The sequence below is a fragment of the Bombyx mandarina genome, chromosome 06 (assembly GCF_030267445.1).
Source record: "Bombyx mandarina strain Sakado chromosome 06, ASM3026744v2".
Taxonomy (NCBI): Eukaryota; Metazoa; Arthropoda; class Insecta; order Lepidoptera; family Bombycidae; genus Bombyx; species Bombyx mandarina.
In genome coordinates, this window is record NC_143213.1 from 3,753,277 (window position 1) to 3,770,748 (window position 17,472).

General features: G+C 35.3%; 1 protein-coding gene across 35 annotated transcripts in view; it reads right to left on the minus strand.

The window, feature by feature from the left end:
* Positions 1–17,472, minus strand: part of LOC114239888 (uncharacterized) — a 471,744-nt gene that overhangs the window by 421,284 nt on the left and 32,988 nt on the right. The window contains exons 5-6 of one of the 35 annotated variants that reach the window (XM_089728032.1): positions 9,364–9,609; positions 1,293–3,223 (exon numbers count right to left, since the gene is read on the minus strand). The exons of 30 other annotated variants lie outside the window; for them this stretch is intronic. In XM_089728032.1, coding sequence (XP_089584158.1) covers positions 2,967–3,223; positions 9,364–9,609 — 503 coding nt within the window. In that variant the 3' untranslated portion in view covers positions 1,293–2,966. Of the gene's footprint in view, positions 1–1,292; positions 3,224–3,428; positions 5,876–9,363; positions 9,610–11,503; positions 13,445–13,849; positions 17,437–17,472 lie in introns of those variants that run through there. 4 more of the 35 variants (XM_089728033.1, XM_089728058.1, XM_089728035.1 and 1 more) reach the window with 4 other exon arrangements.

Sequence of the window (17,472 nt, forward strand, 5' to 3'; positions counted from 1 at the left end):
TTACGTAACAAGCAAATGGTCTCTACGAATCTGAGCACCTACAGGGAAATATCAGATTATAAATTCAAAGTCGGTCGAGATGGATCCGTGCAGGTAAAGACAATAAGTAACGGATTCCTTCATGTGAATGAGCTAGCCACAATCTACATACATTAATAGCTCAGCGGCATTCTCACGGAACGATACGCATCTCTGCATGTTTTATTCTTCGATTTTCCTTCGATATTACGATGAAATCTATTCGTAATTATTATGGATCATGGCAGTTGGGTGGCCCTCATGACACACTTTACTTTGCATCAACGATTTCCTGGAAGTACACTGATATTAAATCTAATTTTCTTGTTAAAACTAAAAATTCATATATTCAACAATTTCGATTTGTAGCATATATTTTTTCTTGATAGAAAACCTAAAAAAAGTTTAAGATCCAAGAAGACATCGGGCAACATTTAAACATTAATACCTAGGTACGTTATATTCCAGTTTTAATTCAATAGTCCACGTAATTTAATGACTTTATTTTCGTTTGATGCGTACTTTGGCAATAATATTCAGGTATTTGTGTTAGTTATGCATCTTTCTCATCCATAACAAATCTTTTGAGAATCAGAAGGCAGGATTAGGGTTAGTGACAGACACAATGAATAGATTATACCATCCTTTCCTAAAGTGGGCGATAACGCCCCCTTGTGGGCGCTGTAGTCCCAAAGGGGGGCGGTAAGAGATCCAGAAAAAAGGGAGCGTTGTGTAGAGGCTTGGAAGGCAATTTCTAACTTCATCTGGGAGGACTCTTAGACACCGACTGAGTTCTCGCTAAAGTGGTTTTTGAAGTAGGTGAAAAAATGCAGGCGCTAAAAAATCATTTATTCTCAAAGTGGGCAGTAGACAAAATAAGTTTGGAAACCTCTGGATTATACGAACAAAAGACAACGGATTACAGTCTCCTAGGATACCGAACAAAGGTCCAAGTCTCATTGAAAAGAAATTCGATACATGTAGGTGAATATAACTCATACACCTACATACATATCACGAGTAGGGAGATCAAGTATTTGTATAAGAGAAGAAAGGCGGAAGATTATATCGAATAATTTCAAAAGAAACACACGAGTATATCTCCGTGTTCATCGAGCATATTATTATGTTCATCTTCATTACACCCCCCTATTTACTCACAATAGTCGTTGCGTTGCTCGGGTAACGGTAACCGTGGCACCCGTGATGACCCGCGGAGTCGGATAACTTCGTTCTCCTAACAAATATAAAACCGATGAAAGAAAACAAAATTATACCCGTGATCATAATTTTATTGGCAATTATTTTGGTTTACATACATTTCCACAATACGTTTAGTTTGATCTATAACGTGTAATCATCGTACACGTGTCACAGCCGGATATACAATTTACATAGTCGAAGAAAATTACATTCAGATCGATTTTATTAAACATTTTACATGCGTAAGATGAAGGAGCAGTGTCTGAATACTGTAAATGAGAACCGACGAGTAGTAATTAAGATATCCAGTTTGTTCGACGTAACGGTACGTGTAATGCCTGCGTATAGCCAGGTGTTTACTACTAGTTCAACGAGCAATAGGGCCATGTCGAAACGCACAGTTGCCCTTCACTATTCAGCTTGCGGGCTGACGACGAATACGATAAAATACTTGCCCGAATCTTTATTTTATTTTTTTGACATGCAAACAGTACTCAACATTTTAAATTAATCTTTCAACTATTCTTGAATTCGGAGAGAATTACTCAAACACTTCTTCGTTCCGTAAACACCGTGACACGTGGATGTAATAAATATTTTATAAGATCTGCTCCTACACCTTTCGTCTACAAAATTTCGATCTTGGAATCTTTCCAAGAACTGCTCAAATTCGTTGATACTTTATAATGTTCTATCAACTATTCAATGTAATGTACGAATATTACACTGCATAAAAAAAAACTGAAACAGCTATTAAAGTAAGAAGCACGGCATTACCAGTGTCGTGAAAACGAAAATATATCTTTGTACCTAAATCATAAAGTACTATTTAAAAATTACGGAGCTGAGACTACCTGCCCTTGACTAGACCAATGAAATGCATCAAAATGCGTAAAGACATTTTAAATAGAAAAAGCTTTTAGAGGCAGGGCGTCTAGACGTTTTTTTTTGTTCGCTTCCCAGAACGATACAGGTAGAAATCTATACAATAGTGGATACCAAGCCCCGGATTTAGGGCGGCTCAGAACCGGGACATTGACTAGAAGCACGTTTCAAGTGTTTTTAAAACTTTGGCACATCTGAAGATTTTTATAAACTAAGTTTTAGAAACTGTCTTTGTACTTTACGTTAATAGTCTTAATTGAATCAATGGGCACAATTGTCAAACTTCGTCGCGCTAACCTTGTTGCTATTGTATTCAGAACAATAGCATATAATATACTTTTCTAATATGTTTATACTAAATTACTAATAGCTATTGAAACCCGATATATGTAACTCTAAATAAGTAATTTATAAATATGACACATTTCTCTTAACCAAATTTACATGTACATTAAAAGTATTGGCACGAACAAATTAATGAAGTTCAACATTTTTAAATTATAAAACTTTGCAATTTATTTTATTAATTAATTATTTAATAAGTATGCTTATCAACTTTAAAAACGTTTTTTATACTAAGTAGATTAGAAACCCGAATCTACATTACTTCTTTATGTTTTTTTTATAAATGACATGAATCCACTAGCGTGATTTATTAAATTTCCTACTCACTAAATTAAAAGTAGATTTTTGGATCTAAAAGCATTTTTACATTTCTTTAATGTTAAAATATGCTGTGAGGAATGACGCAAAGATACTTCTTCAAGCGTAAACAAAACCAACTCCACACTAATTGCAAACGATCATTTACCCATTTTTTTTTTGTTTATGAAATCCAAACTTCTTTTTTGTCATCCAACTCAATCATGATAATAATCGAGTTCTTCTTCTTTGGTTTTATGGGTGCTCGACATTTTCGGAGGGTGCGTATGCACTGGAGGCTGGCCGAGGACTCTGTCGTTGAAAGTGAGTATAGAAGCCGGACAACACCTGGATTTTCGCGAGGAGCAGTACCAAAGAAGGCGGGACTTGTCATGGTTCTTTCTAGAGTTGACGAAATACGTGTTGCCTTGATAGAGAAGCAACCTCGAGCCCCGTGTCGTCGAGATGTACCGAGCTACGAATACCATTCAAATGTTAGAGTATTTATCATATAGAAACATCTAAATTAATGTTTATTGAAGCTTGTGGCATTCTCAAAATAATAACCAGATTTTTAAATGCAAAAAACTATGAAACATACAAATTGTTTTAGTGACTCTAACTCCGTCTTTAATTTTTAAAGAAAAAAGTGCATTATGGAAGAAAGAAATAACGCTATGTTTTAAACATTCAAATATTTATTAGCCTTTAACAAAATTTCATATTGCAACATTTTGTGTATTGACATCTAAAGTATCGGGTCAAATTGTACAAAAACGTTTTGTTCGAAAAAGAATCTAACATCGGACAATTTCTAAATATTTTCCTGTTTAAATTGTGACAAACGCGACAAGCGTTTTGTTACTATTCATTATTTCACATTATTGTGTATCAACATATCTTCTCAGTTTGTCTTTTTCTTCATAACTAAAGGTTATTGATCCTTCCAGATACCGTTTACGGGGTTTTGGTGTAAATTTATTTACTTGACGAATCAATCGAAATGCAGCATTTTACTCAGTTTTGTTTATGTATTATTTGATTTTCGAACATTTTGAATTAAAAGCTTTTTGTCAATTGATATTTTAGTCACATCTTTTAATCATTATGAAATATGGTAAGATAACATTTTGTGACAAATTTGTGTGCTCATCATAATTAAAATTAAATACCACAAATTTAAAATTTTTGTTTTGCTAGAAGGATAATAGGGTGGTATAATAATTTGCAAAGGAGTTATTCGAGACAGCATCGTGTGATTTTTGCCGCTGCTAGCGGTTTGACTGTCTCTAACATTGCCAAAGTCCATGAGCAAAAACAACTTTCAATTAGACGTACTTCTGCGCCTACAAAGGCATTAAAAACCCCAATATTTACACTGAAGTATATCATCACATCGCAACTGTTACAACCCTGCGCAAATCACAATTTGTTTTACTAGTAAATTATCTCATTGATAGAAAGACATGCGCAGTACGCCCCTTCTATAAATGGAATGTTTTTACTCTTGTACTAAATATAGAACACTGGTTCCGAAACACCGAGATCTATTCTAATAATACTTTTTATCTTGAGAGAACTATTACAACACACGATATGCTATGAGATAAGTTGCGTTTCTTATACTTAAATTTAAACAGTTTCCTGTGAATATTAAGTGATAGGTCAAAGTTTTGTATAATATGTATTTACATTATTCTTTTTTCTGGCGCTCAAATTGCGTAATACCGCGCGTTTGTGTTTCTTCTAAACAAATTTCCAAAATACATAATTTGTCTGATGTAACGGTATGTTAATTTCTTTGTGACATTTTGGTTCTTGATTTATATCAAAATCAAATACGTAGATTACAAATGTGCGCGTATACGGTTATAGGTTTGATCGAAAACAAAATAATAAAACACTTGAAATAAAAAGTAGACCTTCGGTGCGACCGAGATAGCAGATCTAAAATTTTGAGATGGGTTATAACACGCATGAATATCGTAATATAGATACTATATTTAAAAAAAATACATTGCTTTTGTATATTTTTTTATCTCTTTTAACTGGTTTCCTAATAGCGGCATTTATTCATACTAGAGGTCCCGCAGTAGTCGAAATTCGACTATAATTAATTGGAATTGTAAGTTTGTACACTATTATGATTGTATTTTATGCTTCTATAATCACAAATTTCGCCAAGACTACACTATAAAATATATTAATAAAGACAAACAATATTTAATCTATTCTCAATTTGACCACAGACGTCAAGAACAAAAGTTTGACAATAAATAGTATGCATGCGTGTGTGCGTCTAATACACGGTATGTAGTGTGTGTAATGTTTTCTTTATTGATTTAATGTATCTATTATGCATTATTTAAAAAAAAATTTGGCATTGTGCACTTCTTCTCTATATTCTCTATAAGTGTGGAAAATTTCATACTCCTCCGTCCGCGCAATTTTCGTAAAAAGGGATACAAAGTTTTTGCTTCACGTATTAATATATAGATTACAAATACAATCACTACAAAGTTTAGATCGCTTATAGTACTTTCCTCGCTTTTCACGAGTCGTAGACATATTGAAAGCTGCTTTTACTCGATATTCAAACGTTCACGAATAAGTAGATATTTGAATATTGTACATTCCATGACCACGACAATTAAATATTACCTTTTGAATAGAATAAATGCAGTACCGTAAATACAATATTACTTAGATTACTTGTTTCCTTAAAAAAAATGGCAAATACAGATATGCTAGCTCACGATTCACTTGGAGTTGCCAGAGCTATTTATAAACAGCGAATTGTTTCATTTCTTAGGATTCTACCGCAATCCATTTATAAGGTACGATTTGATTTAAGTAAACGAATTTAAAAAAATTGGAACAGCTCGATACAGTTTAAATGACATTGCATGGATTATGAGTCCATTTTTTTTTAAATTCGATATCGTGAAAATTATCTAACGTTATGTATGTTATTTCTTTTTTCTGTATTTTGTGAGCATACAATTGCAACTTTTCAAGTCGCGCACAGTGACACCGCAGGTTGGAGCATGGACCACAGACCTCACCCGGCACCGCCACACGAACCAACGAACTCTTATCTGCCACGAAGACATCTCGCAGCCGATCGCTACAACGATTCAATTCTTAAGCATCGTCCTCTTTTAGCGTTAATTTTTCTCGGCTTCGCTTACGTTTTATTATAATACTTTAATCAAATGTGTGCGTGTCTAAATCATGAAAATAAAAAAAACTGTCGAAATTATCTATATTATTAGGATTGTAGGATCGCACTCCTTAATGTTATTATTCTGCCTATTCCTGTCGCGAAGCAATCGTGCCTTCCGGTTTGAAGGATAGTTGGTAAAGTCGTTGTATTGATATCAAAGTTCGACCTCTTGTCAAAGGTGGGTGTTATCATTCACGTTACGAAGATGGGCTCCGGTCACCACTTAACTCTCGGTGAATCGTGAGAGCTGTTCACGCTACAATTTAAAAACCAACCACAAATAACTCAACTCTAAAACGCAAGGCAATGTGACCGTGTCAAAAATCCGACCGTGTCAGAAATATTTTAATTATTTTATCATATTTATTGTTTTTTGTCTTCAAACCTACTAAATATGAACAAGAAACCATTTGAATGTGCTTAAATCATAAAACATTAACAAACGCATTCATCCATTACAAATGCTGAAACAAAAAATAGTCTGCATCAAAATATTTTATAGAGGCCATTAAGCATAATAGAAACATTTCGCGGGACAGCGAATGTAAAAACGACCTTATTACTACATTGGGATGTTATAATTTGACAGGCATGGAAGCTAGGGCATAGGGAGAGGAGAGAGGGGCACTCGGGAGTGAGATTCTGGGGCATTATCGATTGGGGCCACCATCACCAGGATGAGAATGGCGCCACGCGCATGTCTCGCCGCCGGAGCGCGTGGTATCGCGTGCCCCGCGTGCCCGCCTCCTCGAGACCTGTGCAGCGACCAAAATACAAACACCCGCGACTCCCATTCATACCATTGCATTACGGGGATCAACTGAAATTAGATATTGCATGACTCCCTGGAATGGAATATTACCAACTACACCGAACTAATATTTTGATCAATACAAAATATTATTATGTTTCACATAAACATGTTTAGTTTATATAATAAATTATCAAGTAGGACATGTTGGTAGTTGTCCAAATATTGCAAATCGACAACATAGTAACGAAGTCTTTTGTTTCAAAAAGATATATTATAGACTTCGTACGGTCACATGAATCTAGGTGATCATAGGTATGTTGTTTGCTATACACGAAAATTAAAAAATATTATATTATATGTATATATTTTGAGATTTCTCAACTAGTGACCTGGGCTGTAGAGACCGTTACCAGCAGCAATCTAGTTTTGTAGTATTTAAAAAATGTATGTGAATGGTAATCAAAACAAAAAAAAAGAGTTTTGATACATGCGTCTAGTAGAATTGGGAAATTATTTAAGCACTGCCAAGTTTCATGATGACTTTTACCATGAATAAATTTTTTTAGACTGAAAATTAGACTGAAAATAACATTGTGCGTACCTACTGAGTTACTCTACACTCTACAGTAAATTCGAACGATCAAATCCTTGTAAATTTGATTTTAAAAAGGACAGTCTAAAATTCATAAATATGATAATAGTGGACGACTTGTGTGTCAAACGTATTACCAAGGTACCTACCTACTCAATGTGTTCATGGAAGAGACATTCCAAGAAACCAGTAAAATAAATTCAACGATTATTCCGATTATTGGCATTGAATAACGAAGCTAAACCTTTAGAAATTTACATTACACAGATGACATCAACATTTTTTAATGTCCACTTACTAATTGAGAAAGGACGGAATAGTAAAAAATCGTACTTGAAAAATCTTGTTTTTTTTACCTAATACATAAAGTTCATCAGAAAATCCTTCACCGTCCAACAGTGTTGGATACGGGTACAACGAGTAGCTACTCGAAACAATATAGCTTCGTGCAGCAACTGATCATCGACTTTCGGAAGAAAAGCAATCTTTGTTCGTAAGATTACATCCTAGTATACATTTTCAAATCTCAAGTCAATAACCTACCGACCTAAATGTGCCGGGGTTAAGCACAATTAGATACTCACTGCAGTGTAATGATAGTGACTATTGCACTCGTAAGCGTATATGTAATTCTCGTGACATACATTCTACGTGAAGATAAACGGCAATAAAAAATTCTACCTACAAATTCTACAAAATCTAATAAAATAAAATGAAATATGAACATAATAACAGAGGAAATATTAGTATTTGTGTGCTCAGAACGTAAACAATGTAAATTAAAATCAAAGTTCAATATTATTGTGAGTCGTTTCACATTACGTTCCGTTTTGCGGGATTTCCGGGGAGACGTAGGCATCAGAGATATCAAAACAAATAAGCACGTCACGGCCCGATTGCGTAACTACAAGTGGGAAGCGGGGTACGCGAGTTCCCGCACCCCCTGCCGCCCTACAAAGAAAGGCCGATGCGTACTATGTCAAAATTAGGGCATACAGGGCGTAACTAGGCTATACCGCGGGATGGAAGGGCACGCCCATACGATTCCCCGTGCCCTGCCGAACTTTCTTCTTTCATAACTTTGTAGGTTGTATCGATCCGACTCAACTGCGCAATTCATGTTTTCTTGTACGAGTACACCCGATTCAATATCTTTGCATTATTTCTTATACTTGAGTGATCCAAACAGAATTCGCAAGTAAATATTTTTTTCCGTAACTCGGGTCATTAATTAACAAAATTAGGCACGAAATTTATGCCGCGACGTTTGTGTTGTTTACAAGTTTTATAACTGCGTCGTTTCGAATCTGTTTGTTTTTCGCTACTGAAAATTCTAATTCGTGACCTTCACAGTTAGTACTGATATTTCGGTCTGGTTTGTTTTGATAACAACAAAAAAACCGCTCTTTTATTATAATAACTTGTCGTAAACAGGTTCACGAGTCGTGGACGACACTTGAGCGAGTTTAGGTTCAACTGTTTTGTTTATTTGTAAGTGCGTAAAACGTGATCGGGCAGCCACCCCGTTTACGGCAGGCTTTTGACACTGGTTTACGTAAGAGCGGCCCACCACGCCACCGCCCGCCTACGCTCCGTACTACGCGTTATTGCGTAGTACGTTACAAATTTGGGAAAGGGAAACTCCGTTCATTCATTCGTATCCTTTAATACTGTATTCAGAGCACAAACTTGTAATTCAAACTTAAAAAAACGTAGAGTAATTCTGAGTATTGCTACGATTTTAGGCACAAAGAGATACAACGTAAAATTACATTACACATCGTAATAATATAATTATAGTGAACATTTAAGTCGCTTTCAATTTTAACACGTTAACAATGCGAATTAGTTTAAGTACGCGTAGTTATTTGTAAATTTTCATTATAGGAACTTACTGTCCGAGCATGCTCGTAAAAAAAAATACATAAAAAATACAAAAAAATATAAAATAAACAGGTGATTGAAAACACAAAAAAAAACTGTACAGTGATTAGTGCCGCTACCTGTACCTATGATAAATATCCTTCCGTCTGACATATTTACCGTCAGGGGTGAAATAGTAGCTGGGGGGCGCGTGTATGTGGCGGCCGCGAACCAGGAACAAGATGTCCCCGGCCCCCGCGCTGGCGGGAGCGGTGATGACGTCAGCGCGACACCCGGCCATGTCCCGAGACGAGCAGTACCACTGCTTCCGACCGTGCGCCTGAAGGTTCTTCAAGTAGAACGTATATCCGTCGTGGACCAACAATGACTTCCCGGACCTCGACGGCACGTAAACAGCCGGCGCCTCTGTACCAAAATCCACAATCACAAATAATCGTTTCCAATTAATTAGTCACATAATTATTCTTTTTAAAGTACAGACATCACTCATTTGAAAAGTGATCATGTGGAAATATTTAATTTTTTTTCTTTCAAATAATAATTTATTTATAATCTAAGTTGCTACTGTATGCCGATCTTATCAAATTTACAACCAATTATCATACGTCACATAGGTTATTGATAATTTGAGTTTTTACGAAAAATGTCTCATAATTATTGTTTGTTATACGTCAATTTATGTACAATGTATATATTGAAAAAGAAACCTTTCGCCTTCCTGGAAAAATGAAAACTGTTTACAACGTACTTCTATCTTTTTTATTTAATGGCACTACATAAATTATATAAATTTTTGACGACTTCCAAATATAGGCTAAACTAAAATCAACAATAATATTATTAAATATTTTACATTTAATATACTGCCCAATTTATTACTCCTAATCGAACTAACAATACCCTTTAGGTCTTATACACTTAAAATATAAAATAGACATCATGATAACATTTGAAACTTCAACATTTATACAGAACATTGAATGTACATATTCTAACGGAATGTGCAAAACATGTAACAACTACAGATACTTATGTTTTTTATTTATTTATAGTACATAGTTTAATAATAAAGAAAATGACTTCGTAAGGTATCCTCTTAATTATTGGTCCTAGCAGTATTATTGACACTCAAAGCTAATCTTTCACCATAAAGTCGGAACATTTCATGCAGCTGTAATATGTACACATCGCGCATGCACTGCAGGGGGTCAGCGCGGTGCGGCTGTGGTCAGCGACCGTGGTTATGTTGCCCAGCGACCGCCACAAGCTCGCTCTTGTAGGTCCGGAGCGTGGCGTTACACTGGTACTTTGTACGACCGACACAGTACCACAACACGTTCGGCTGGTTCCGATACGCGTTGTGCGGCCGGTAATAGTAACCGTTGAGAACCATTTTCGGGTACCCGCTTTTACTGTAGATCATTTTCACTGAAATTCAAATTGTACGAAATCAAATTTTATTAAATATTATATCAAAGACAGCATTTGGCCCGAGTTCTCGAGGATTTCAAATGAAACGACAGTATATTTTTAACAAAAATTTTATGCGTTCGTAATACGGTGGGATTTATACAATCAAAGTATACAGTTATTAAATTAATGTTATGTTCGTCAAATATTAAATGAATTACTCGTAGTAGAGTCAAAATAAAAAAGAACCTCGATTAAAATGTCATGTTTTGAGAGATTCGTTTTGAGTCAAACGGTGTTATATAGGTCGTTTTTGCATTTATGTCTGATTTCCGAGAAGACGACCTTCTTTCCAGCTGTGTGGATACGGGCACCGCAATCTCGCGCGCACATCCATCTCCTCTTGTTGCGGTAACAGGCGTCCAGCTTGTACCAATATCCGCTGATCTTTAACAACTGTCCGTCGTCATTGCTCAGGCGAGCCGCTTGCACTGACGCTGTCCAAACATGCACACAAATCTTATTTCAATATCAAACTGCAGTATATCTCAAAAGTTCAACAAAAATATGATTTTGTATATATCGACGCTTGAAAGGCAAACGTGACTAAAAGCGACAATAACTGCTTTGTACATAAATGATAGGCAATAACCATATTCGATTCACAAAAAAAAATATTTCTAGGTCTATTAAAATCATTTCAATCCTACAGCCAGATTCGTTAAAATAGATTTTTTTTCAGGTATTTCAACATTAAATTAGTCTACTGTAAAGTTCACGCATTGTCGCTTAGTCACATTTGCCTTTCAAGCGCCGATATCGATATTTTTGGGTACATAATTAAAAAAAATGGCGACAACGTCGCAAGGGCGTAATAAAATAACGTCAATTCTCAGCATTTTGCTTTATAAAATTAAATACTGACATCATAAACATAAAACGAAACAATGATATCTTGACAGAAATTTTAACATCAACACAACAAACTACGATTACTAATATAATACTAAACAAGATCATTACGATTTCAAAACGTTAATAATACAGCAATTATTTAAAACTCAAATTACATAAAACACTACCTTATATTTATTGTTATTCTATGGAATACATTTTAATACATGATGGGCAATAAAACCGGTTACACTGTTGGATAATATCGCCTCGTTTTTAGATTCAGCGCTACTGGTAAAAGATAATATTCTAAAGATTATAAATGCAATACAATAGTATTTGAATAAATATTTCTAATATAAAACTATCGCTCGTATAATTCTGTTCATAAGCTGGTATAACGGTATACCTATAGTACCTACGCTAACTCTACGGCTAAATACAAACCATAAATATTGGAGTATTTCGTAACATTGTCTATCAGTCGTTACCGCGTCCTAAATCGCGGTCAATAAATAGAATTTCATAAAAAGCATCAACAAGACGTCTACACTAGTATTAAAGCTATACAGTTGTATGTGTACATAATATCTAAATAATTTGGTATGAGAATATTGCACATTCACGTTATACAAATGTATATTGTTATTTATTTTGTATCCTATACACAATAAGAGCCGTTAAGGCATTATAAGGCGATCGTGACGATCTTCTGCAGCCGCAGACATAATACTAATTCTGATTCCAAATAACTGTCCATGATTGCGGATACTTCGAAACGCTTAATTATCACATAACGGGGATGATTGTTTGTGTTCTATCTCATATTGGAAGATTAGTAAACGGCTATTTGGTAGAATAAATTGATGATCTACAATCAAGCCCGATAACTAAACTAGAAAGTGTTCCGTTCCGAATAGTTCGTTTTGTATTGATCACCCGACAAATGCCAGTATCAAAGTAAACGTCTCTAAATCTTAAATTATGTACCCTAACCCCTATGTTAAGGAAGTCGAATTTGGCATTTTCTTTTTGTATAAATGTCATACAAAGTTTCGGATTTTATTGCATTAAATTAAATTCACGGTGAACACTAGCAGTTTTTGATATCATGTTTTTAGCTACACTAGGACACATATCGCCTTCTCGCATTAAAACTGTATAATCGCAAAACTTACTAATTTTACAGGAGAGTGTTTTAATGGTTCAACGTGTGATATTTTTAATATGAATCATCTTTGCAACATTTTTTTTACTAGTTACATAGTGTACTGTTTTTTGAGGTAAGATAAAATTATGTATTAATTTTGTTAATAATAGTCAAAACTAAAAAAAATACTAAAACTAAAACTAAACTACGCTCTTTTGACAGTATTTATGAGAAAAATACTGGTGATACCAAATGATTCCGCATATTAACTCAATTTCGAATATTTTAGGAAATTGTATACTTTTAATGCGAAAAGACGATATGTGCCAAATGCTTATCACGAAGGTGCCGGAGATCGCGACACTCCAGGTCAGTGCCCACCGTCGAGGAGGCCCCGAACAAGGAGGTCGCGCCAGGCCTAAAAGAGCAGAGCTGCATGAGGGGCAGCCGGCGTGACAGGCGCGGCGGGTACAAGAGGCACTACCACCTCGACAGGCCGCGATGGCGCACTAGCTACAATCTTATACTTGCCCATAGGATCTACTTGGAACTTCCTGGATTCGTGTTTGGAGGGGTTGTACGTAGCTGGATGGTTATGGGAGCCGCGGAAGTATACTAGACGACCGTCTCTCAAACATAAGGCAACTTGACAGCGTTCAGCTTTCTGGTAGGATCTAGCACAACGCCACGTGACGCGACGAGGATGTGAGCCTCCGTCTTCGTAAAATATATGTCCGTTGGCGACCAAGTGCAGACCGCCGCGAGCTGATCTGATGTAGAACCAACCTGCAAAGAAAAGATCGTCAAATACATGTCGGCTATTTAAAGTTAATCTACAACAATAAATTTACTTACGAACTTTATGAATATTCGACAAATTGAAATAATTAGCAGACTTTTATCGTTCGAAATCCATAATCACGTTCATTTACTAATCAACTTATAAATCTAGACAGCCAAGTTCATAGATTAGTCTAGTTGGCCTTCAGTTATGTTTTCTTTTTAATTATAGAAAACATAAGTCAGTCCGAATGTCGTGTTTCTGATATCAGAGCACCTACCTCTTTGGCGGTTCAGTTCAATTTATACAACAGGCCTGTGTTTGCGAAAATGTCAATACCAATTAAAGTTATCAGATAGCTACATGCGGCGTTTGCTTGGATCAAAGGCTTCAGTAAATGAAAATTCACGTTTAGTTTAGCGCAATATAATCATCTCTTTGTACTTAGATACACGAGAATATCTCCCTACCGAACCTACACATAGTAAACACCGACATCGCGAGTGTAGACTTTCGTCTGCGAAACTTGTCAAGCTTTGACGTCTATCGCAACTAGATTTTGTATCGCACTTTTCGAACAGACTTACTCGTAACTGGAATTAAAAACCGCGTAAATAAGCTATTTTGACACGAATACCTTTCCATGGGAATTTCTTTTACAGTGCAACAACATTCCATACGTCACAAAAATACAATACAAAAATCGCATGTACTTATAATTTGTAATTTTTTTTATATATTTATATTATTTTTAATTGATTTCGTTTTGTAGTTTTTATCACTCATTTTATTATTAAAAAAAATCTCGGCTACTTTTTTCGTAGTACCGACGTGTAACATCTAATCTTGGTAGTTATATTTTCAAGTGACACAGGGAGCCTCTGCTTATGAGTAGTTCAGTACACGTCCAATTCAAAAATACGTACAGACGTACGTACATTCAAAAACAAATATTATATGTAATTACAAATAATTACAATAAATTTTCATTAATAAATCATGGATATACTCTCATTCTCCTAACTCCTCTTTTTATATTTTTTTTATTGCCCTTGTAGGCAGACGAGCATACGGCCAATCTGATGGTAAGTGGTTACCGTCGCCCATGGACTTCAGCAATGCCAGGGACAGAGCCAAGCCGCTACCTACCATTAAACGCATGCCAACACAATACATGCTGCTATTCAAAACTTGGGCTCCGACAACGAGCTATGTGCTTTATTAAAATAGTGATTGCCGTCTAAAGACCGCTGTGTATTTAATATCTATTATGGTTACTTAAATGGTGCGCAGTTCTTCCTATCTCCTATAACACATTTCCCTATGTCGGTCTAACCAAGTTATGATGTTACACTTCAAAAATTATTTCGCAGATCTGCTAATTGATTAGTGAACCATTGCAACGGAAGATCTATCCTATCCGTGTTTTAATCGCATAGTATAATGTAACAAGCCATAAATATTATAACTAAGTCGGGTACCGTTACCATGAATGTAATAAATTATACATTTTAAACCTGCCATTTACTCACTCGGTCTCTTATCAGTGCAAATCCAATCAATTAATAAGTCTACTTATATGTAATGATTAAATTCAATATTTTTATAATTTTCGCAGACGAAAACCATAAATGCACCACTAGCCAGGTCCAAGTCCGACCCTTACTTATATTCATAATACTTTCACATAAGTTTCACATTTAAAAAAACATAAATCGAATAAAATATCTTATCACAAATAATAATACTTCAAAGGTTAACAAAAGGTATAAAAGGTTAACTTGGGTTGACTTTTCAATTATCAGATAAAAGTTATTGACATCAAAAATACGATGTAAAAAAGTGGTTTCATGAATTAAAAAAATAAATTATGCAAAGCTCTCCCTCTTTAAGAACGGTTAACTGGTAGATAACTCAATTGTTGAGTTAAGCTTGGCATTTTATAACTTTTCACAATTATTGTATTGTACATATTAACTGTGTGTACAATAAAGAATAAAGAATAAATTTTCTTTGTCAGTAAATTCGGACAGGTTATAATTTTCTCTGAGGATAACTTTTATCAGATGAACGAAAAATCAGTTCTTATAAATCGTATACATCGCTTATTGGTACCAGAACGATCTTATTTAAAATGGTATATATTTTCAGTCGGTTAACATTGTGGCGGCGACAAATTAAATTCTCACTTACTACTGCCATATTGTTAATTTTATAATTTTTTCTAACAAGTAACACAGAACAAAAATATAAAATGTTACAAAGTCGAACTTTAAGTCGTTATGTTGAAATTGAAACAAATTAAACATTATAATATAATACTAACTTAGACTGCGTGACGTCAGAGATCAGTAAATAATATTCTTAAACAAATAATATTATGCGTAGCCGCCGTGAAATATACATCGTAGATTTCCAACAAGAGTAGAGACGATCGAAAAAACGAAACAACTACAATTAAGTACGAAAGCGAATATGAAAAATCATATAAAGTAAAATTTAAAAGTAATACATCTCACTAAAGAAATACTTATCGCTAAAACCGTATACATGAGTATTATTACGAATTCAATCAATAAATGCATTTTCCTAATTTAACAAGTTGTTAACATTACAAACTAATCGTATACTTGTCATGACTTTGTTTGTTAAACGTTCCGTTCAGAGTCTAAGCTTTCACCGAACAACAGTGTGCTCAATGCGAGTTTTTTAACGTTCTCGATAGCGTAAAAGTTAGCTCATATTTGTATGGAATGACATCGTTTACGTACGTTTGCCGCTAGAGGCGCTGTTCCAACCGCATACAAAATTGGCTTAACTTTTACGCTATCGATAACGTTAAGAAACTCGCAATAAGCACACGAAACGCGCGACATCCGAGCGATCGCAAACGAAACCAACTCCGGCGAAGATTACCCTTCGCTCTCAACATGCTTTCTATTTTATGTACATACCGTGGATAAATTTGTTAAAAAAATAATGTAAAAGAATGTATAAAAATACGTATTACCGTAGAACTATCACTTTGTACAATAACTACCATTAGACCGTTGCGAGCGGAAAAGGAAAGACAACATTTCGAACTGTAAGTTACATCTCGAACCTATACACTTATTATCAGTTCAAACTGTGAGAATAACAATTCAGAAATATCGAACAAACAACCAACTTAACGAAACTATTTTGATTATTCTTGTTTCAGATCAATAATAAATAACAAAAAATTAATACTGATCAATTTCCGCAATTCGAAACGGTTATAAAATGTCGCTACTACATAAATCCTATAAAATATTCGTATACTTTACACAGCTCAAAAATATCTAGCAATAAATGCATCTACTCAATACAATACTCGTATACAACATCTCTTTGGAGAGTCAGGGAGACAAGTGCTACTTCAACAAACTAAAGTTTGCCAAGTCTAACTTTGTCTGAACATATTTAAAAGCGTATTTATTTTGGAGTAAGTTTGTCAACCACCGGCACGAAGGCACAAGAGCAAGATTTAACGTTCCCTTGAAAAAATCAACTCCCTCATTAATATTCATTCAATTTCCAATATCTGATCAATAAATATATAATTCGCGATCAAATTCTGTGCCGGAGACCAACATCATACTGGGAGCCGGTGGTTACGGATGACAAATAATTCAATTGACTTTTAGACTCGTCGTATAGGGGCGGTACAGTCAACGTGCTTAAAACATGGGTCTGAGCGGCGTGGCCCTCACTCCACAGGTGTGCGCACTATTCATTTGTACAACCCTCAAACCGAACGTATGAACGGCAGCCCTGCAACGCGGATTGCGAGAACATCGCCACCAGACTTTCCCGCTAGCGGCCCTGCCATTAAAGCAAAATCTGTGCGCACCAACTTCTATCGCAGGCTTCCCTCTCTTGCTTAGACAGTACCGGAACTGACCGGGAAAGCATGGAAACGGAAATGGTAATCCCAGCGTCGGTGTAGCCTCGGGAACGTTGCAAGCACCTGCAACTAAACTAAACGGTCAATACCCATCGAAAAAGCAAA